This window comes from Vipera ursinii (assembly GCF_947247035.1).
Source record: "Vipera ursinii genome assembly, chromosome: 6".
NCBI classification, from domain to species: Eukaryota; Metazoa; Chordata; class Lepidosauria; order Squamata; family Viperidae; genus Vipera; species Vipera ursinii.
This window is the reverse complement of record NC_139515.1, coordinates 68921995-68944398: the sequence shown is the minus strand read 5'-3', so window position 1 is coordinate 68944398 and position 22404 is coordinate 68921995. Positions and strand designations below refer to the sequence as shown.

The 22404-nt window shown below is 40.4% G+C and overlaps 1 protein-coding gene across 4 annotated transcripts in view; it reads right to left on the bottom strand.

Moving 5' to 3' along the window:
- GNPTAB (N-acetylglucosamine-1-phosphate transferase subunits alpha and beta) overlaps positions 1-22404 on the bottom strand; it is a 43552-nt gene that overhangs the window by 7065 nt on the left and 14083 nt on the right. For 2 of the 4 annotated variants that reach the window (XR_014492849.1, XM_083365733.1), the window contains exons 8-16: positions 15392-15553; positions 15010-15195; positions 12406-12576; positions 10865-10988; positions 8592-8795; positions 6250-7361; positions 3944-4143; positions 2571-2790; positions 522-635 (exon numbers count right to left, since the gene is read on the bottom strand). Coding sequence is in view for 3 of the 4 variants with exons in the window: in XM_083365733.1 (XP_083221859.1) it covers positions 522-635; positions 2571-2790; positions 3944-4143; positions 6250-7361; positions 8592-8795; positions 10865-10988; positions 12406-12576; positions 15010-15195; positions 15392-15553 (2493 nt within the window). In the remaining variant the exon portion in view is untranslated. The remainder of the gene's footprint in view (positions 1-521; positions 636-2570; positions 2791-3943; positions 4144-6249; positions 7362-8591; positions 8796-10864; positions 10989-12405; positions 12577-15009; positions 15196-15391; positions 15554-22404) is intronic. The other 2 variants (XM_083365734.1, XM_083365735.1) reach the window with 2 other exon arrangements.

Below are 22404 nucleotides of genomic sequence, written 5' to 3'. Positions count from 1 at the left end.
ACCATTGACCCTTATCAAATTTTACCCAGGTGCAAACTATTAATCTAAGAAGATTCCTGTGCAAGGGGCTTGAGCAATAAATCAGTAATTTTGAACCTTCACATATGGACCCAGTTGTTTGCACCTGACAAGTATATATTAAAGGTAAAGGTAAAGGTTCCCCTGCACACGCGTGCTAGTCGTTTCCGACTCTAGGGGCCGGTGCTCATCTCCATTTCAAAGCCGAAGAGCCAGCGCTTGTCCGAGGACGTCTCCGTGGTCATGTGGCCGGCATGACTAGACGCCAAAGTCGCACAGAACGCTGTTACCTTCCCAACGTAGTGGTCCCTATTTTTCTACTTGCATTTTTACATGCTTTCGAACTGCTAGGCTGGCAGAAGAAGTATATATTATAGTAATATATAAAAGCAATTTAACAATCTGACCTACAAATTATATATTTGTTGCTAATTGATTTTGTCTGACATCACTATCTGTTCAAATTAATGCTAAAATAAACTCACATTATAGCAGTTGCTTACCAGATTGGGATCATAGTATGCTTCTTGTGTTGGTGGTATGATGTTAATTTGAGTTATATTTAATGGAAGGGATTTAGAACAATTTATTAACATTTGCTCCAGTCCTGTCAAATCCTAGTAAGGAGGTAAAAAGGGGAAAGGGTTATGCATTTTTCCTACTGCAATCTTCATAATCTTAAATATATAATAAATAACAAATGTGATTATCTCAGCACATTAATTTCTTTACCATCTTGATGAAAACTGCCCAACCTGTACTTAAGTCTCTGCTTTAGATGCAAATAAATCATTCCCCTAAAATTCAATAATATTTCTCAAAATGGGATAATCAGGAAAAGTTTAAGTGACAATCTTTCTTCCTGACAGGTTCTATTTCTATAAGAAGAAATTTTGGTATACTGAATAGCATTCATTATTCTGAAATGATATATTCCAAACATATGATGACATTCTGAGAACTAGGATGCAAAATAGGACACTTCATTTTAAATAGCTACCAAAAGACAAACACTTTACAAATATCATATGAACCTATGTATAAGTTGACAAAAGAGAATTCTCTACAGGTAGTCCTCGACTTACAACAGTTCATTTAGTGACCAAAGTTACAACAGCACTGAAAAAAATGATTTATGAGTTTTTCATGGTCACATGATCAAAATTCAGCTGATTGGCAACTGGTTCCTATTTATGATGGTTGCAATGTCCTGAGGTCATGTGATCAGCTTTTGCGACCTTCTGACAAGCAAAGTCAATGGAGAATCCAGATTCACTTAACGACCATGTTACTAACCTAACAAATGCAATTATTTACTTAACAACTGTGGCAAGAAAAGTCGTAAAATGGGGCAAACTCACTTAACAAATAGTTCAGTTAACAACATACATTTTGGGCTCAACTGTGATCATAACTTGAGGACTACCTATATTGTCTTCGCCTCAGTTCACGTTACAGAATTTTGTTTATGAAAACTGCATCTAACTCAAATTAGCATGATTTATCTTTTAACCTTATGCTCCCCCCCCAAATTCCTTCTCTCAACAACTAAGGAGAAATTTCCTGACAGAATAATTAATAAGTGGAACAACCTGCCTCCAGAAGTTGTGAATGCTCCAACATTGGAAGTTTTTAAGAAGAAACTGGACAACCATTTGTCTGAAATAGTATAGGGTTTCCTGCCTGGGCAGGGAGTTGGACTAGAAGACCTCCAAGGTCCCTTCCAGCTGCTATTCTATTCTATTCTATTCTATTCTATTCTATTCTATTCTATTCTATTCTATTCTATTCTATTCTATTCTATTCTATTCTATTCTATTCTATTCTATTCTATTCCATTCCATTCCATTCCATTCCATTCCATTCCATTCCACTCCATTCCACTCCATTCCATTCCCTTTGAAATAGTTTACAATAAGATACTCCCAAAGTTCCATGATTGAATGAGATTCTAAATCTAGGGTTTCCGTGTCCTAGATCAACATTACCTACTATAGTGGCCTTCACATACTAGCTGCAAAGTGGAGTTCGAAAGCAACTCTCTTGATTAAACATAACTTACCACTTAATTTTAGCAATAGTTAATTTGTATGTTTTCTTAACCAAAGTTTGAATGTAGCTTGCTTAAAACTTTCCATAATTAATATCAACCATTGTTTATCTTGTTCAGAACATGCAAGCTGTGGTTAATTAGAAGTGGAAGAACAGCTTTTACACTTGCTCTCCCAACTATAGAAAATACCAGCCTGGGGAAAGTTAATATGCTGACAAATAGAGACAATATTTTAAATGCATATTGTTGTATCATTTGTCATATGTTTAAAAGTATAATTTATAGAAGATATCTTTTCATCTCCAAGACTCTTCTCTTTCACCACAACTGACACTATTGACATCTTGAACAAGATTTACTGATTTACTGTGAAATATTTTTAAAATCCCATGAAGTTCACTCAGAAAAACTACTTTGGCCAACTCTATTGCATGTTCCTGGATTAAATCATACTTTCTGCAATTATATGGAAGAAGCTACAAGGTTTTATTTAAATTACCTGCAAACTTAAAGGGAGCTCATGAATTCTTGTGGCCAATGTACGAATCTCCCGATCAGATAATATTCCAGAGTGATCTGTATCAACTTCATCAAAAACTTGGGAAATATTTAGTTGCTGAACTGCACTCATGAGATAATAGAAATATGAAAAAGCAAACTGCATATCTTCAGAATGGCGTACTTTATGAAAGGAGGTCTTGTCAAATTCCTCAGGAAAGCTGTCCAGAAAAAAAAGGGATGAATTACTCACATTTACAAAGTTTCAGCAACTGTTTCTAGTAAGAAAAGCACTTGGACATATACTGCTTCATAATGCTTTACAGCCCACTCTAAGTGGTTTACAGAATCAGCGTATTTCCCCCAACTATCTGGATCCTCATGTTACCAACCTCAGAAGGATGGAAAGCTGAGTCAACCTTGAGCCCATCAAGATCAAACTGCTGGCAGTGAGCAGAGTCAGCCTGCAACACTGCATTCTAACCACTGCGCCACCATGGGTTCTAACTAATTTTCCCAGTGGAAGATAGTATACAATTGTCGTCCTCAGCGGTATCTTTTTATTGTAAAGTAGTTCTTATACAATTTTGGCCTGCAAATTAAATGCAAAAATTAGGGTTGTTCAGACAATGTCAGATATTTGTTGAGACTTGTTATAAGTCACTCTTCTGCAATGTCATCCCTAACCAAGTGCCAGGACATCTGTGCAACTAAGGTCTATGACAAAAAAAGTCCTACATCTCTCTCTCTCTCTCTCTCTCTCTCTCTCTCTCTCTCTCTCTCTCTCTCTCTCTCTCTCTCTCTCTCTTCTCTCTCTCTCACTCACTCACTCACACACACAATGCCTTGCACAAATGCATAGCTTCTGGGACTGGGAAGTCAAGTATATTGACAGCAATCATGCTCTCCAAATACTGAACATCCAAAGATGTTTGCCTGAACAGCTTAGAAAAACAACTACATCAGTCCTATGTCACTGTGGTGGCGCAGTTGTTAGAATGCAGTGTTGCAGGCTAACTGCCCACAGCCAAGAGTTTGATTCTTACTGGCTCAAGGTTGATTCAGCTTTCCATCCTTCCAAGGTTGGTAAAATGAAGACTCAGATTGTGAGGGCAATATGTTGATTCTGTAAACCACTTAGAGGGGGCTACAGAGCACTGTGAAGCAGTATATATGTCTAAGTGCTATTGCTATTTTAAGATTCTGAAAATTGCTGAGCCAAACCATGCTAAACTTGTATCTTCAAAGATTCCAATGAATAATATTTCCATCAACAAAGAACTATGAGTATTTAGTTACAGTGGTTTTTAAGTAGAAAAATGGAAGTAAAATATTTAAATAAACAGAACAATTAGCCTCCCCCATTGGACTTACAGATCCTGTAATTCCTGCATCACCTTTCGATCAATCATATGAGGCATATGAGCAGGGACCTTCCGAGAGGTGAATCCAAATTTTCCATTTAGAAGCTTATTTACATATCTGAGGGAATCAGCAAATGTATCTTTCAACTGCCTTCCAACAAGTTTGCTTTCTGTGAAATAAGCCAGCTCTTTCTTTAATGATTCTTCTTCCTAAAAAACAAGGACACATATCATACTCACATAAGCAACAGAATCAATTCAGCTTCAATATTTTTTTACCTAATGCAAAAGCCTAAATTACTTGCTTAATCCACTTTTGCAAATAACTTGTTTTTTAATTAATTACTTAGATTTAGAGGCTGCCCAAGTCCCGACAAACGTAGGCAGCTTACAGTTAAAATACAAAGAACCCTAAGACTGAGGATAAACAATCACATGGATCTGGCAAATATGCAATATAATAAAAAACAACCAAATGGGACTTAATATCCACCACCCCATAGCTTGGAAGAATAGACAGTCTTCAGAAAGAGTTATATGGATGTCTGGGGGGGGGGGTGTTACAGAGAACAATTGCTGCAACAAAGACACACTTCCTAGGGCCCAATAGATGGCAACTGTTTAATTGAAGGGACCTGGAGCATACCCGCCTACCAAAAAGAGTGATCTTGTTATAAAAGGTGGAAAAAGCATAGATGTTATATTTTGAAAACTGAGCTGATCTTTATTGGCTACTTTCTTACCCCTAGTTAACTTTGGAATTTTATAACATCAACTCAAAACCTAACAGGACCAAATTTGAGTGTCTGCAGTATGTCCCAACTTCCTATTTAAGATTGACATGATACAGTAAACAATCACATGTGTCTTCCTTTTGATCACTTTTTGAACATTTAACTTTCTTGCCTAAAACAGAATTCTTTTAACTCAAATGTTGGCTACTGTTCCAGTTGACTTAATCAAAAATTCGGTCTGGGCAATGGCATAGGTCAGACATGTCAAACACAAGGCCTGGGGGCCAGATCCGGCCCGCGAAGTGGTTTCATGTGGCCCACGTAGCCATCCTGGAAACAGTGAGGGAACGGCCCCCACTGTCTTGGCCCTGGCCCAGAGACCCTCCTCCTGCCAGAGACCCTCAGATCTGTCCCACTCCTGCCCAGGCCCCCTTGATGCGAATGATGTAGAGCTGGCCATGCCCTCCCAGTAGGCCATACGCACTCTAGCCACGTCCTCCCAGTAGGCCACGCCCACCCAGGTCATACCCACCTGGCCCCTTGAGGGCAACTGTAATGCTGATGCGGCCCTCAATGAAATTGAGTTTGACACCCCTGGCATAGGTTGTCTCAGAAGGTTATGGACATTTGTTAACTGGGAATATTTTAAGTACAGTTGAACATTAAGGAATGTTTGCTTGTATTAGAGATGATTGTATAGCTTCCACTATCCCTTTTAACATTCTGTTATTTATATTAAAGATAATGATTAATACAGAAAATTATAAGCTATCCTAATGAATGAATAACTTGTTATTTACAACTGTGAGAAATATTAAGGAAACTTTCATTAATATAGTGCTTTTGTCTGTTCAGAGTCAAACTATGATGGAATTGTCATCATAAAACTTCCAGATAAGTCATTATCACTCCATGTTACATGTAGTCCTTGACATACAACCACAATTGAACCCAAATTTTCCATTGCTTAGCATGGCAGTTGTAAAGGGAGTTGCACCTCAGTTTACGAACTTTTTTGCCATAATTATTAAGTGAATGATTTAGTCATTAATCAAAACTGGCTTTCCCCATTGACTGCTTGATCCTGGGGACAGTGCAGCTGTCAAAAAAACATCCCAAGTGCCCGAAGTTTGATCATGTGATCATGGGAATGTTGTAACGGACGTAAGTGTGAGAATCAATCATAAGTCACATTTTTCAGTGTCACTGTAACTTTAAAAAGTCACTAAATGAATGATTGTAAGTTGAGGACTACAAGTGATGTTGAGGAAGGGATAAGATTCAGAGACCTGACTTGTCTGTGAAAGGTTATATCAGATGAGTCTATAGCTGCAATTTTACATTCAGTTGGGAAATAATTTCTAATAAACTCAATTGAGGTTAATTCTGAGCATATACGCACAGTTATATTATTAACACCATCTGAATATATTTGTTTACTAAATTTAGGAGTTGCTCTGTAATATGTTTCTTGAACACAATTGTTTTTTGTTGTTGTTTTAAAAGCATATATAGAATTCAGTAAGAGCTGGAAATAAGTAAAAAGTCATTGCCAAAATACTTTATTCCTTTGCATACTTACATCAAGAAGATCTTGGAAATACTTATGCTTTTCCCATGGCAAAAAGCCTTGATAATTTCCAGTGTAATACTGTAATTTTCTTCTTGGACCTTCTGCGATATCTTCCTCAGAAAATGCTGGATTTACATCTATTTCTTTCTTCTTTCTTTGTTCAATTTTACTTTCCTGGATTTCTTTCTGCATTAGAGTATTCAAGGCTTTCTCCTGAGATCTGTGCTTCTTATCCATATTCCTGACAACAGGTGTGGATTTTGGTTTTACTGTAGAGCGGGAGCTTAGAGAAAAATTGTTGGTCACCCTCATTTCCACCAAAATGCTACTTGTTGGTACAAATCCTGGTAGAGACATATTCTGCATATTTTCTGTAGCTACTATTTTGCCTTCACTGTCATTTTGGAAAGGTCTCTGCCAAAGCATGGTCTTTCCAACGATTTTCATCCCTTTGTCCCTTTTCCTTGTTTCCTCAAGATCATCTAGACCCGCCTTTGTTTCTGAAGGCATCATCTGGAGTGGTCTTAGGAGAGCAGCCTTGGATAGATTATAACCCTTCTGAGTGATATCGCCAACTATCAGCTGCAATTCCAAATTCTGCAGAGCTATCTTTACATCTTCAGGAAGTGCAGACATATTGACTGCCTGAATTATCATTTCTTCATCTAAATTATTGGATATACCGTTGAGACGTTTTTTAACTCTTGGGAAACGTCTTTCTTCAGGAATATTCTCAAATATCATTTCAGCTTCTGGCATTGAAGTTGTAGCTTTTAAATCACTCGCAGGCTGCTGGGTGGCAGTTGTATTCAATTTGGATTCCTCCCTAGTATCCACTTCTAAGGTTATTTGCATCTTGAATTCTTCTTCATCTTTACTTTGAAACGTAAGATTAAAATGAATCACGGTTGCATTCATTCCACTAAGCAGTAGCAGGTGGATTGTCTTCCATTTGTTAGCAATAGAAGCATGACGTATTATTGGGTTGTCACTATAAGCCCCTTCCAGTCCTTTCTTGGCTATTTCAGCAAAGCTGAAATAAGGTAGACATTCACCTTTCGGAATGATATAATGAGTCTGATTCTTCTGAAGAGTTACCTTGTACAGCTCACCAAAGTGATCTGGAAGAAGAGAGTATTGTTATTTACATGGTGCTGTTGTTTTCATCCTTTCTCCCAGGTCCTCTGTTATCTTCTTAACAATTCCTTGGAATAGGTTAGGCCCATGGTGGTGAACCTATGGCACGCGTGCCACAGGTGGCATGCAAAGCCCTCTCTGTGGACATGTGCACCGCCGTCCCAACCCTAGGCCTTTAGCTCAGTTTTATAAAACCTTTTCACTTTAGGCCTTTACCGTGGTGTGGGGAAAAAAGGGTTCAATTTCAACTCGCGGGGAAAAAAAAGAACTTGCAAAGTTGGAATTGATTGATTGAACTTTTTAGTCCCACTCAGTCTGCCATTACCACCACAGCCATGCCCACCCAATAGGCCATGCCCACCCAGCACCCGACAATACATAAGTGGGTTTTCGGTTGCAGTTTGGGCACTCAGTCTCTAAAAGGTTTGCCATCACTGGGTTAGGCAAAGAAAATATATGACTGGATGCTGGACACTTAGTGAACTGGAAATGGGTATCCATAACTCTAGTCCAATAATACACCATGCTAACTTGGTATGATCTGCTAATTTCCCATTATCTTATCTTTCTAAGACAAACAGTGTTTTCCAGGTTTTGAAGTCTAATCAAAGTGGACAATTATATTTTCACATGACATATACAGGAAATGAGTTATGAATACCCTAGCTGTGGTTCTCAACCTGTGGTCCACAGACACCTGAGGAGATGTGATGTCGTCAAAGGAGGTCTGCAAAGGCTTGAAGAAATTTTACGAGTTAAATCTTGGAGTTCCATGGCTACAAAAGGTTTTAAAGGGAGTCCACGGTGAAGAAAAGCTTTAGAACCACTGCCCTAGCCTGTTCTAGTGCTTCAGGTAGACTGTAAAATTTCAACACAATAAGAAATATAACCACGTTCCCCAAAGAATTCGTGTTAAAGCACTAACATACTAAAAAAAATAGTGAAAGAAAGTAAGGAAAGGATATATTATTTTGTATACAATTGAAGGATAACAGAAAGGTTAGGTCCCTATTCTACCATTCAGTTTGCTTATCCTATTACGCTACAGGCCTATTTTACTCCACTTCAATATATCCAAACCAAAACAAAATGAAGATAAGCTTAAAAAAAAGAATAAAATTTCCCCAAACCTAAATGTGTCTTATAAGCATTTGGTTCACTTCGCTGCCTTCCTTCGCACACAAGGCATTGTTGCTAAATATGTATTGACATACCTTGTCCACAGTCACCAGCATCAAATCCGCAGGAGGGAACGTTGCATGCCTGATCACAGAATTTGTCAGCCAGCCATGAATTTGCACAGCCTTGATTACAATAGGAAACTCCACTTATTCCTGCTCCAAACTGCCAGGATGGGACATTTCCCAAACCTCCCACAGCTCCGCCACCAGCACCATAACGGCTACCCACACTGTTACCTAAAAAAGGAAAAAAAAGATGGCAGTGCCACATATTGTCACTGTGAAAAATCTTTAAACAAAGGAAAAAAAGAGATGGTTAAGGAAATCTAATTGTAGCTTAATTCTTAAATTATTAATTTAAATGCTTTTATTTTTTTAAGAGTAAAAGGTTTTACAGGCAGTCCTTGATTTACGGCCACAATTGAGCCCAAAATTACGGTTGTAACTCATTCTGGTTGTAAGTGGAGACATCATGTGACTGGAATCAAAGTCATGACTCTTTTTACAACCATCATTAAGCTAATGCCCCAAGTGTTCAGTAACCAGTGGTCATTATTTGAATCCTTTTTCCCCCCAATAGGTTTTTTTTTGCCAGATATCAGAAGTAAATGCCAGAAACCAGCAAAAAAGTCACAATTATGAGACCGCAGGATGCAGCAAACAGCCATAAAGGTGAACTGGTTGCCAAATGCTCAAAATGCAATCACAATGTAGTGGGGAGGAGGGGTGTGTGGCCTTGCAACTCAAAAGCAGATTGTGAGTAGCTCTGTTGAGGTCCGTCATAGGTTTGAAAGGTCATTACGCAACTGGTTGTTAGTGTAGGATTACTTGTGCACAGAAAACTTTCCTAAAGTTTTCAATATTCCAAATATCAAATATACCAAAAACAAAACCCCAAAACCATTTTTCTGCCTGGGTAGTTTCTTTTAGAAATAAAGATCAAGAGTAACACAAACAGGATTGTTCTACTATTTAATACATCTAGCATGGGGCAAGAGGAAGACAGAAATAATTCGAACTCAAGAGACACTTGTCTATTCCGCTAATTCATCGCAGCCACTTCGGATATTTTGGCCTTTTCACTGATGAAATGCTATCATACTGAATGTCTCACCCCCATGAAGGAACTGCCAACAAATTGTGGTAAACCACTACTTTAGATATTAACACTGGGATATGAAAATATAGGTAGTCCTCAACTTACAACTGTAGTTGAGCCCAAAATGTCTGTTGCTAAGTGAGACATTTGTCGATTGAGTTTTGCCCCATTTTACAACTTTTCTTGCCACAGTTGTTAAGTGAATCGCTGCATGTGTTAAGTCAGTAACATGGCTGTTAAGTGAATCTGGCTTCCCCGTTGACTTTGCTTGTCAGAAGGTCACAAAATTTGATCACATGATGCTGGGACACAACAGCTGTCATAAATAGGAGTTAATTGTCAAGTGTCTGAATTTTGATCACATGCCCATGGGATGCTGCAATGGTCATAAGTGTGATAATGGTCATATGTCACTTTTTTCAGTGCTGTTGTAACGGTCGCTAAATGAACTGTCGAGGACTACCTGTAACTTTAGGTTTTATCTCTACTGCATATCAAACAAGCACAACCTTTTTCCTCCAAATGGTGGGAAAGTTAAATAATGGGGTGACTTGATAGCAGTGTTCCAATATTTCTGGGGTTGCCACAAAGATGAGAGAGTCAGATTATTCCCCAAAGCATCTGAAGGCAGGACAAGAAGCAATGGATGGAAACTAACCAAAGAAAGAAGCAACCTAGAACTAAGGAGAAACTTCTTGACAGTTAGAACAATTAACCAGTGGAACAACCTGCCTCCAGAAGCGGTGAATGCTCCAACACTGGAAGTTTTTAAGAAGAGACTGGACAGCCATTTGTCTGAAATGGTATAGGGTTTCCTGCCTTAGCAGGGGGTTGGACTAGAAGACCTCCAAGGTCCCTTCCAACTCTATTATTCTGTTATAGGAAAAGCTGAGTAGCAACTGCTTGGTGCATGTAGTAAAATTAACACTACACACCCAGGTCTCTTATTTTCTCTGTACAAATATTTCCATATCAGAAAAATGTTGCAGGGGAAGTGATACGTTTCCTGTATAGATGCAGTTGCATGATCATGCTTACCGCTGAAAGTTGAACTAAAATGTCCTGTCATTGTAAACAGGCCTTTGAATGGCTCAAGACAGCCTGATGAATGTACGTCTGTGGCTTCCTAAAACATAAACATGTCATCCATCTAATAATTGGTTCCTGAAATATAAAAGGCCAGGCATTAAGACGTGTTTCTCCTTACCAATACAATCGCCTCCATCCCAGTCACAAGCAGAGTTGTTACAGGCTTTATCACAATAACCATCTTTAATCCATGAACCCGGACATCCTTCAGCACAGTTGGGCACCGGCCAAGTCAAATAAACCTGGTAATGGTCAGAAAGACAGGATGTTTTCATATTCACAGCTTTTCAAAAAGTGGTTTAAACTCACCTCTGTAGAGCAGAGACTGATATGCATCTGCCAAGAATATAATGCTAACCTTGATTTATATGTGGACAAACATGTTCTTGTTGTTCCTTCATGTGACAGCAAACAAAAAAAAGAACAAAACTCAAAATCCAATGCTTTACAGCCCTCTTTACAGAGTCAGCATGTGGCCCCCAACAATCTGGCTCCTCATTTTACCAACCTTGGAAGGAAGGAAGGCTGAGTCAACCTTGCGCCAGTCAGGATCGAATTGCTGGTAGTCAGCAGAATTAGCCTGCAATACTGCATTCTAACCACTGTGCCACCACTGCACCTGCCTATAACTCCCTAGCACCTGCCTGTGGCACCTCCCCATGACACTCTTGCACTCTCCGCACTTTATAGCACCAATCCATAGCACTCCCCCCACCGCACCCGCAGCACCCATTGCACCCTGTGCACTGCTTGCCTGAGACTCCCACCTCTTCCTGCTTAATGACTTGCACAGTCCTGGAGTTACGACCGAGAGTGGAAACTGGGACTAGCAGAATTGCTGCCCCTGAGCAATGCAGTCGTTTAAATTATATTTTATGGCCTTATTATTTAGCAATAGAAATTCCAGTCCCTATTGCCATTAGGACATGAAGACTGTATTTTTCCCTCCCCAATAAACATACGTACATAACACTCTTGTGTGCATGTTTGTATGTATGTATCTCTCTCTGCTAGAATCATCCTGGAGGAACTCTTATCTATATGTTTGCTGAGAGATGACGCTGACTTGATGGCATATAATCAATAAATCAATCATAAAAATAATCGATCCTCTGTCTGCATGTAGCCACCATTCTCTTTCATTCACAAACCTTTCTTGTACACAAAAATGCAAAGACACAGTTTCCTTACTCCATCCAAAAAAAACAGCAAAAAGGAATGCAACAGAATAGAAATCAGATACAGGGAAAAGATAAATAGAGTGGGGAAAAGAGTACTGGGGAGAGATTCACTACAGAACCCAAGCAACCAAGGAAAGGAAAGGAAACAGGATATCTCTGCTTAGATGTTACAAATTGGGTCACATTCAGCAGTCAAGAAACCTCGTTCAAATCGTGCACTCATCTTCATAGAGATCCACGTTCCCTAGCCTGCCATTGAGCCATCACATTGTTTCCAACAGCTTCTGCTTTTCCCTGAAAGTAAGGCACCACCACCATCACCACTCTCATGTCACATGTAAGCATTGGGGAAAGGGGTAGGAACCCACCTTCCTATAGCTAATAAAATAGCCACAATTATTAGGGACAAGCTGGGCTAGAAGGAAGGCTTTTCGAGCTATTAAATCCTATACATCAAATTGTTTTGAGATGAAATTACCTTTTGACCTTTGGAGTGGCTATAGAAATCATCAGGCCAGACATCCTTCCCAAACATCACATCATCATTTAAATAAATGAACTTCTGGGATAGACCTCTGATGCGGTGAACATGGCTTTCAATGGCAGGAGAACTAAAGGTAGGCAGATGACTCAAATTCTGGAATATGTCCTTGATCAGTAAAACAAAAATAAAAACACCTTACTTGTAAAAAAAAATATTAAAACACGTTTCAAAACATATTGCCAAATGTTTGGAGAAGCTCTTTAATTGCTTTCCTACATGCTATGTGATAACAGCAGGAAAACATGAATGTACTTGAACATTTCTCATACAAGAATAGTTGATTTTTTTCAAATAAGAGTATGGTAATATCATCATTCTTATAACAAGTGCATTTTCAACTATGTTCTCAAATGAAGGTCAAAATGGAAGATGATGTCTCATTTCTTTCAAGATACTTTTAGCCCAGGATATGAAATTATGATTTGGGGGACTTTCCATTATCCTAGACACATCACACTGAGATTGTTTTATACCAAACCATAATATTTGAAGGGGAGAGTCACCTTTCACAAAAAAAAACCCAAAAGCAAAAACCCATATGGAGGATTAGAGCTATGTATGAACCAAATCATTAGCTCATGCCTCCGCACCTACAATAAGTTCACCAACAATTTTTATCTTCTGGTAATTTAAAACAAGCTTATTGCATATTACTGAAACTAGGACATGATAACTGTCTTCCAGTATTATTTATTTATTTATTTATTTATTTATTTATTTATTTATTTATTTATTTATTTATTTATTTATTTATTTATTTAATTCGTTTTCTATACCGCCCTATTCCCGAAGGACTCAGGGCGGTTTACAGGGCAGCATATAAAAGACAATATAAAAAGATAATATAAAATTAAAATGAATTAAATTAATTAAAGCCCAACAATTAAAACAATATTAAAAAGCTAAAACCCCTTCAGTCCAGGCCTGATAAATCGAAAAGCCAGGTTTTCAGGTCCCGGCGAAATGAACGCAGATCGGGGGCGGTCCGGAGTTCCACAGGTAAATCCTTCCAAAGGGCAGGCGTGCCCACAGAAAATGCCCTCCCTCTGGGGATCACCCGCCGGCACTCCCTAACTGGCGGCACCCTAAGAAGGGCCTCTCTATGGGAGCGCACAGGGCGATGGGAAGTTGATGCTGGCGGCAGGTGCTCCCTAAGATAATCCGGACCCATGCCATGTAGGGCTTTATAGGTCATCACCAGCACCTTGAATCTCACCCGGAGGGCAACTGGAAGCCAATGCAGCTCACGGAGAAGAGGTGTTACACGGGAGTATCGGAAGACTCCCATCACAACTCGCGCGGCTGCATTCTGCACCAACTGAAGCCTCCGAGTGGTCCTCAAGGGCAGCCCCATGTAGAGAGCGTTGCAGTAGTCTAACCGGGAGGTCACGAGCGCATGAGTGACTGTGCGTAGGGCATCTCAGTCCAAATAGGGCCGCAACTGGCGCACCAGGCGAACCTGGGCAAAACCCCCCTGGTCACAGCTCCTATATGGTCTTCCAAACTGAGCCGTAAATCCAGGAGGACACCCAAGTTGCGGGCCCTATCAACGGGGGGTACTTGAGGAGGCTGTCACAGAGGAGATTGATTTATTCTGCAAAATACCAGAGGGCAGCACAAAAAGTCGAGAAGGAGAAATTTCCTGACAGATTAACAATTAATTAAAGGAACAGCTTGCCTCCCGGAGTTGAGGGTGTTCCATCACTAGAGGCTTTTGGGAATAGACTGGACAACCATTTGACCAGGATGATACAAGGTCTCCTGCCTTGAACAGGAAGTTGGACTAGAACACCTCTGAGGTCCTTTCCTATGGATTCTATGTTATATGTTCTGCTTTGTTTTCAACTAATCATAGTGAACTTCAACCACCATTTCAGGTCAGCCAGCATTGCCAGCTGTGGTAAGCAACACAGAAACAAAAGGTAGCCTTGGTGGAACAGTGGGCTAATGCCTCGTTAAGTAACACCAGCTGCCTGCAATTAGTGCAGGTTCGAGTCCCACCAGGCTCAAGGTTGACTCAGCCTTCCATCCTTCCGAGGTAGGTAAAATGAGGACCCAGATTGTTGGGGGCAATTAAGCTGACTTTGTAATAATGCCGCTTGGGGGTGTGTGAAAGCCCTAATAAACCGGCATACACATAGAATGAAGGCTATTGCTAAGCACATTGATTTGTGCTTTAGATTGTAAGCCGCCCTGAGTCTTCGGAGAAGGGCAGGATATAAATGGGATTAAAAAAAAAAGTTGCTGAGCGCCACATGAGAAAAACAGAAAAAAAGGAAGAATGGTTTACTAAGATACATGCCACTCATTCAGGTTGCAATAAATCAAGGTTCTCCGACTTGGTGTTTTCTGATTTGTGAGGATTTGAAGTCGCCCCTTTGGAAGATACGAGGTTAGAGAAGATTGTGCTAACGTATTTTTTCATGAACTGTGAATGCTACCCTTATCTCCTTCACCTAACTTATCAATGTCACAAACATCTTTTTTTTAACAAGAAGTAAATAGAGGTGCAAGAAGTAAGTAGAGGTTTCCAAAAACATTTACCTGATGTGTTACTATAGTAACCCGAGGGTTGTCCAAATTGAGCCAGGAAGGAATCTGCCCATTTGTGACTATGAAGATATGTCGTACCCATGGGGCATGCCTCTCTATTGATCGCATTGAGTACCGCAGCTCTTCATTATCTTCAAAGCGGCTGGGTGAAATATCTTCATCCTGTTTAGACTATTGGAAGAGCATGTGACTTCTTCAACATACATATATTTGTACTATAGCTCCCATTCTCACTAGCCATCTGGTTGAAAATGATCCAAAATATTGAGACTACAGATACACATTTTTCAATTCACCATTTCTATTTTTTTCCTCATAACTATAAAATGTAGTTGTCATGTTTTTCCTACCAAAGAATTTTGCCTACCTGGCTGATGGCACTGAGATCCCACAATAAATAAGCTGGATTAAGTGTCAGTTCTTTTCCTTCAATAGTCATATTCTTCTTTGCTTGTTTGTTCAGCTCTTGGAAAACCTTGGGATCAATCAGTTGCAAGAGAGCTACGCTGGCTTCGGAATAAAGCTGCAACTGTATAGAAAAGCAATATTTTCAGACCTTGGAATGAAATTAGTTATTTTTTTTTCCTTTTTCATAACTCAAATGGCTTACTATTATAGCTGTTACAATATATAGATTTGGCACCAATATACAACCTTGGTTCTGGAAGCACTAATAAGCCCAGTTGTTATATTAATAAAGACAAACTATTATTTGACAAAGTAATGAATTTATACAGAAAGGCAACACACGAGGAGAGGAGAAAGGAAAAAACCTATAAATACAGAGGTTGTTTCCAATTCTTCAAGTTCTGCCTCAGAAGGTCAAATGTGTTGAATCTCACATCAACTGGTTTCTTTGATATTCATTACATTAAGATCTATAAATCTGGGTTTATTTTTTAATTAAAATAAACACTTTATAATCCTATTACATCGTATCTTCCCAAACAGTACATCATTTATGCTTAGTATCATATTGAGATACCACATAAGATCTTGCAATGAAACTTCCAAACAACTGTATACAGTATTCTCCAATGCATTTGAACTTGGCTTAAAGCAGTGTTTCTTGACCTCAGGAACTTTAAGAAGTGTGGACTTCAACTCCCAGAATTCCCCAACCAGGATAAAGCTTGAAGTTATACAGGTTAAGAAATACTGACTTAAAGTACAGAGAAAACGGATACAGACAAGGCGAACAAACCCACTTGTTGATCTTCCCAGAATCTCAATCATTATTGCACGCTTGCTGAAAGGTAATCCATTACTAGGAAACCATTTGATATGATATATATATATTTCCAACTCTAGGGGCCGGTGCTCATCTCCGTTTCAAAGCCGAAGAGTCAGCGCTTGTCCAAGGACGTCTCTGTGGTCATGTGGCCGGCATAACTATGCGGCACTCGGGATTCAACCCGCCAAACTGCTGACCATCTGATCAACAAGCTCAGCGTCCTAACCTACTGCGTTATATATATATATATATATATATATATATATATATATATATATATATATATATAAAAACACACACACACACACACACATATATGTGTATACACACACACACACACACACACACATATGAGAGAAATGGAAATTCTGAAAAAAATGGCAAGAACAGCTAAAATTGTGTTGATCTAGTCCAGGGGTAGGCAACCTCGGCTCTTTTATGACTCATGGACTTCAACTCCCAGAATTCCTGAGTCAGCATAACAACAGCACAGCTGGCTCAGGAATTCTGGGAGTTGAAGTCCATGAGTCATAAAAGAGCCGAGGTTGCCTACCCCTGATCTAGTCTGTCTCAGTATAAATCCATTATAAAAGATCAAGATGAAGATAAGTAGCAAATTGAATCTCATTCATTTTAAAATCATTTTGGGGCTTGCTATCTTCCATTTGCTTTTTAAAAACATTGTTTCCTTTCCAATGTTATCTAAAAGAATTTTCAAACTTTAAAAAAATCACAGCTGGGAGGTGCAGAGTTATTGTTTTTATATGTGAACATATTACATTTTGAATGAAAATTAAGAATAAGGCAAATTTACAAAACAAGTGATTTTGATAAATGGAAGGGTACATATTTTTTTCAGTCAGACGCAGTAAATGCACTAAACAAAACACACCCTTGGAAGTGTAATCTTTCAGTGCTAACTAATCTAAAGAACACAGTTTCTTAGCTGAAGAATGTCTACCTGAAAGTAGACTAAAAACTTTATTAAATACAGATCTTCCCCGACTTAGGACCACAACTGGAGCCAGAATTTCCATGGCTAAGCAAAGCCGCTAAGTGAGCTGTGCCCAATTTTACAATCTTTTTTGTCATCACTACTTTTGTTAAGTGAATCACGTGATCATTAAATGAATCATTAAATTGACTTTGCTTAACAGAAGCTGCCTGGGAAGGTTGCAAATGGGGATCATGTGACCTCAGAATGCTGCAATTATTCTAAATACATGGTGGTTGCCTAACACCCAAATTCTGATCATGTAACTCTGCGGACGCTGCAATGGTTGTAAGTGCAAGGATCCGTTTTAGGCCCCCTTTTCAGTGCCATTGTAACCTGCAAACTGTCACTATCTGAATGGTTCTAAGTTGAGTACTCCCTGTACGCCAGACATGTCAAACACAAGGCCCGGGGGCCGGATCCGGCCCGCGAAGTGGTTCCATGTGGCCCGCGAAGCCATCCTGGAAACAGTGAGGGAACGGCCCCCACTGCCTTGGCCCTGGCCCAGAGACCCTCCTTTTGCCAGAGACCCTCAGATCTGTCCCACTCCTGCCCAGGCCCCCCTAGGCACCCTTGATGCCAAAGATGTAGAGCTGGCCACGCCCACCCAGTAGGCCATACGCACTCTAGCCACGCCCACCCTGGCCACACCCACCCAGCTCCTTGAGGGCAACCGCAGTGCTGATGCGGCCCTCAGTGAAATTGAGTTTGACACCCCTGCTGTACGCCATTTTAACTTACTTAAAAACCCAGACAATTGTGGCAAAGCAGCACAATTGTGTCATAAAATATATTTGTCTTGCCTGCTTATTCAGCTATCATAAATGCAAGGTAACGTAGCTCCGAGCCAGAATTATTATAAGACTTTTCCCCTCTCCCACATTTGTTTAGTTTATCCATCTCATTCAGTCATAAAAGTAAGAGCAGCTGTCACTTATGACTCTTTAAGGCTTTTGATGATTTGCATTCTCTTGCTACCTGATAGCTCCAAATGTGACTCATAACTTCTGCCATTAGGAAAATTTGATAACTCTCTGTCTTTCCAGAGCATTATCTTCTTGACGATCTGATGAAAGGCTAGCGTCCTTGGAGTTAAGACCAAGGTGAGTTAGGGAGACACTCTCCAAAAATAAGGCTACAGATTGCAAGACTGTCCTCAGATACCTTGTATGGCTTTACAGGCTCAACAATGTCACTCTGTCCTTTCTGCAATCCATCATCTCATATCTGTTTATGCAATATTCAGAGGTTCCATTCCATGTGGAGAAGGTTGCATTAATGTATCTGTTTTCTGGCATCTTACCTTCCTAAATATCAAAGAATTTCATATACAGCTGTGATTCCCAGTTCAAGACCAGGGATCCTGTAGGAAACTGGCAAGGTTTGACAGATAATTCCCTAAAGTGGACACTATTTTTTAAATATCCAGTCTCTTGGGAGAATCTTGGTAATTAATTCTATGTTTTAAATTTAAATAAAAATTTGTTTTAATTTTTAACATGGAATTATTTTATTTTGGGATCTTGCAGATGATACGTAAAGAGATACCGTCTGCAAACTATCCTAATATTTAGATACATTACATGACAATTCTCCAAATTCCTAGATGAGACTTCTGCATGCTATAATCCATTACAGGGATGGCAAAACATTTAGGATCCCATTTTATGCACTTGATGTTTGTTCCCAGTTTTTCTTCTAAAAAAAGGTATAATTTGATCTATATGGAGCTAACTAAATTTTCTTTGTTATGGATCATAATCCCTTTGAAATATAGTGTTTGCAGGCTGAGGACGGTATTATAGTTCAAAACATCTGAAAAGATGGGAAAATGCTGGAGATGCCAAATATTTAATTAAATATTCAGTTTTTAATATTTTTTATAAAGCACTAAAAGCTTTTTCCATTTGGTAACAAGCAGAAATAAAAGGCAGCTATAAACCTTGCTGCTGCAACCACAGCTCAGGAACCTTGTACAAACCTCATTTCGTGAGTATAAACTCTTTAGACTTTATTGGCCAAATGTGATTAGACACACAAGGAATTTGTCTCTGGTCCACAAGCTCTCAGTATACATACAAACAACAAAGTGATAAATCATAAGTCATAAGATACAATCATAAATCAAAAGTTATAACCAACAAGTGATAGTCATAAGATACCATTATGAGTAGGAATATGCCTTTCCAGTTTGGCCGGTACCAATATTCATTTATACTTGTAGAAAAATTCAGTTAAAATTCAGGTTTCATTATTCTTCCTGGCTCCAAAAGGCACAAATCTGGAATATTTATTTATAGGCACCTATTTTTAAAAAATCTTGAACTAAGTAGAGTATTCAAATGTATATGATAAGGATGCAGTGACACCTAGTGATCAAAGGTTGATCTATGAAATTCCTTGTGTCCTCTTGTCAAGTAAATCTAGTATCTGTCTCAAGAAGGGCAGTAGAACCAACTAACATCTCTTCTCCCAATTCTACCAAATTAAATATTTAATTTAAATAACATCTGGTTGTTAAAAACAAGGAATTACTAGAGGGACTATTTAAAAATTAAACATATGTTTGAATATGTTTAAATAAATAGAAAGACTACGAATATAAATGAAGATTAGTTTAAGAGGGATGAACCCCTCAAGTAACATAGTATGCCTTCTTTCTTTTTTCTTTTGTCTTTGGTTTTTTGACATGAGAAATATAAAAATATTGGGATGGTTTATGTAAAACAAATGTTTTCTCTGTTTTGTCTTTTTTTCCTTATTTTTCTTTAAGATAAGAGAAATGTAAAAATGTGATGGCTTGTATGAGAAAAAAGACTTAAATACTTAACTGTAACTAATTTTGAGAAAATCTTAACCAGTAAGGATGCATTGAATATTGTGGGAGGGGGGGAAATTAAGTAAGAAATTTGTAAACAGGATCTATGACAAGGCAATCAAGATGATCAATGAAAAGAAGCTTTATATTGATGTGGTTATTATTTGCAGAAACATGAGAAAAATGTCCATATTTAATTATCATTTATTTAAATAGTTTATAGTTTATAGTTTATTTGATTTATATACCGCCCTTCTCCTTGATGGGACTCAGGGCGGTTCACAGGGCATACATAAGAAACACTATACAAAAATTAAAAAGAATTAAATCCATGCCCAATTAAAAACAGAAGTACAGATTAAAAACAATTAAAAGCCCATAATCCCCCATCAGGCCAGACCAGCTAATTCGAACAGATGGGTCTTCAGGCCCCGACGGAAAGTACGAAGGTCTGGTGCCATCCGGAGCTCCACCGGCAATTGATTCCATAAAGCCGGAGCCCCCACAGAGAAGGCCCTCCCCCTGGGGGCCACCAGTCGACATTCCCTGACTGGCGGCACCCTGAGGAGGCCCTCTCTGTGGGAACGCACAGGGCGGAGGGGAGTCGATGCCGGCAGCAGGTGGTCCCTGAGGTAACCCGGACCCATGCCATGTAGGGCCTTAAAGATCGTAACCAACACCTTGAACCTCACCCGAAAGACAACTGGTAACCAATGCAGCTCGCGGAGCAAAGGTGTAACATGGGAGTACCGGGAAACTCCCAAGACAACTCTCGCGGCCGCATTCTGTACCAGTTGGAGCCTCCGAGTGGTCTTCAAGGGAAGCCCCATGTAGAGAGCATTACAGTAGTCAAGGCGAGAGGTCACGAGCGCATGAGTGACTGTACACAGGGCATCCCGGTTCAGATAGGGCCGCAACTGGCGCACCAGGCGAACCTGGGCGAAAGCCCCCCTAGTCACGGCCACTATATGCTCTTCCAAAGTAAGCCGTGAATCTAGAAGGACTCCCAAGTTGCGAGCCCTATCCACGGGGGGTAAGAGCTCACCCCCCATAGAAAGAGATGGAACATTTGGAATGTCCCGGGATGCCGGAATGCACAGCCACTCAGTCTTGTCAGGGTTGAGCTGAAGTCTGTTCCTCCCCATCCAGACCCAAACCGCCTCCAGGCAACGGGACATCACGGCGAGGGCATCACTGGGGTGGTTTGGGGTCGAAAAGAAAAGTTGGGTATCATCGGCATACTGATGATACCCAACTCCAAAACCACGAATGATCTCACCCAGCGGTTTCATATAGATGTTGAACAGGAGAGGCGAGAGAACCGACCCCTGAGGAACTCCACAAACGAGAGACCTAGGGGCCGATCTCTGCCCCCCTGCCAACACCGACTCCGAGCGTCCCAGGAGATAGGAGAACCACTGAAGAACTGTGCCTCCCACTCCCAATCCCCTGAGACGCCGCAGCAAGATACCATGGTCGATGGTATCGAAAGCCGCTGAGAGGTCTAATAGGACTAGGACAGAGGAATGTCCCCTATCCCGCGCCCTCCAGAGATCATTCACCAGAGCGACCAATGCCGTCTCCGTGCTGTACCCGGGCCTGAAACCCGATTGGTAGGGGTCCAGATAATCCGCTTCATCCAGGACCAGAGGGAGCTGATGCGCCACCAAACTCTCAACAACCTTCGCAAGAAAGCGAAGGTTGGAGACTGGACGAAAGTTGTTCAAAACGGCTGGGTCCAGGGCAGGCTTCTTGAGGAGAGGTCTCACCACCGCCTCCTTCAAGACGGTGGGGAAATAACCCTCACTCAAAGAAGCAGATATAACCGCCTGGAGCCAGCCTCGTGTCCTCTCCCTAGCTGCATAAACCAGCCAGGAAGGGCACGGGTCCAACAAACATGTGGAGGAGCTCAGCCTCCCCATAATCCTGTCCACTTCATCAGGGGTCACAGAATCAAACTCTTCCCAGATAACATTGACAAGACCGCCCGTGTCCTGATCGCCTGACTCTGCCCAGCTGGAGTCCAAACCGGTCCGAATCCGAGCGATTTTATCCGACAGATGATGACTAAATTCCTCGGCACGACCTTGCAAGGGATCCTCCCTCACCTCCTGATTGAGAAGTGAGCGAGTCACCCTAAACAAGGCGGCCGGGCGATTATCTGCGGACGCGATGAGGGTGGAGAAGTAATTACACCTCGCCACCCTCATCGCTGCGAGATAAGACCTAATATAGGTTCTTAACCGCAACCGGTCGGGTTCGGATCGGCTAGACCTCCAGCAGCTCTCTAGGCCCCGTTTCCGGCGCTTCATCTCCCGGCGCTCCGCGGAAAAC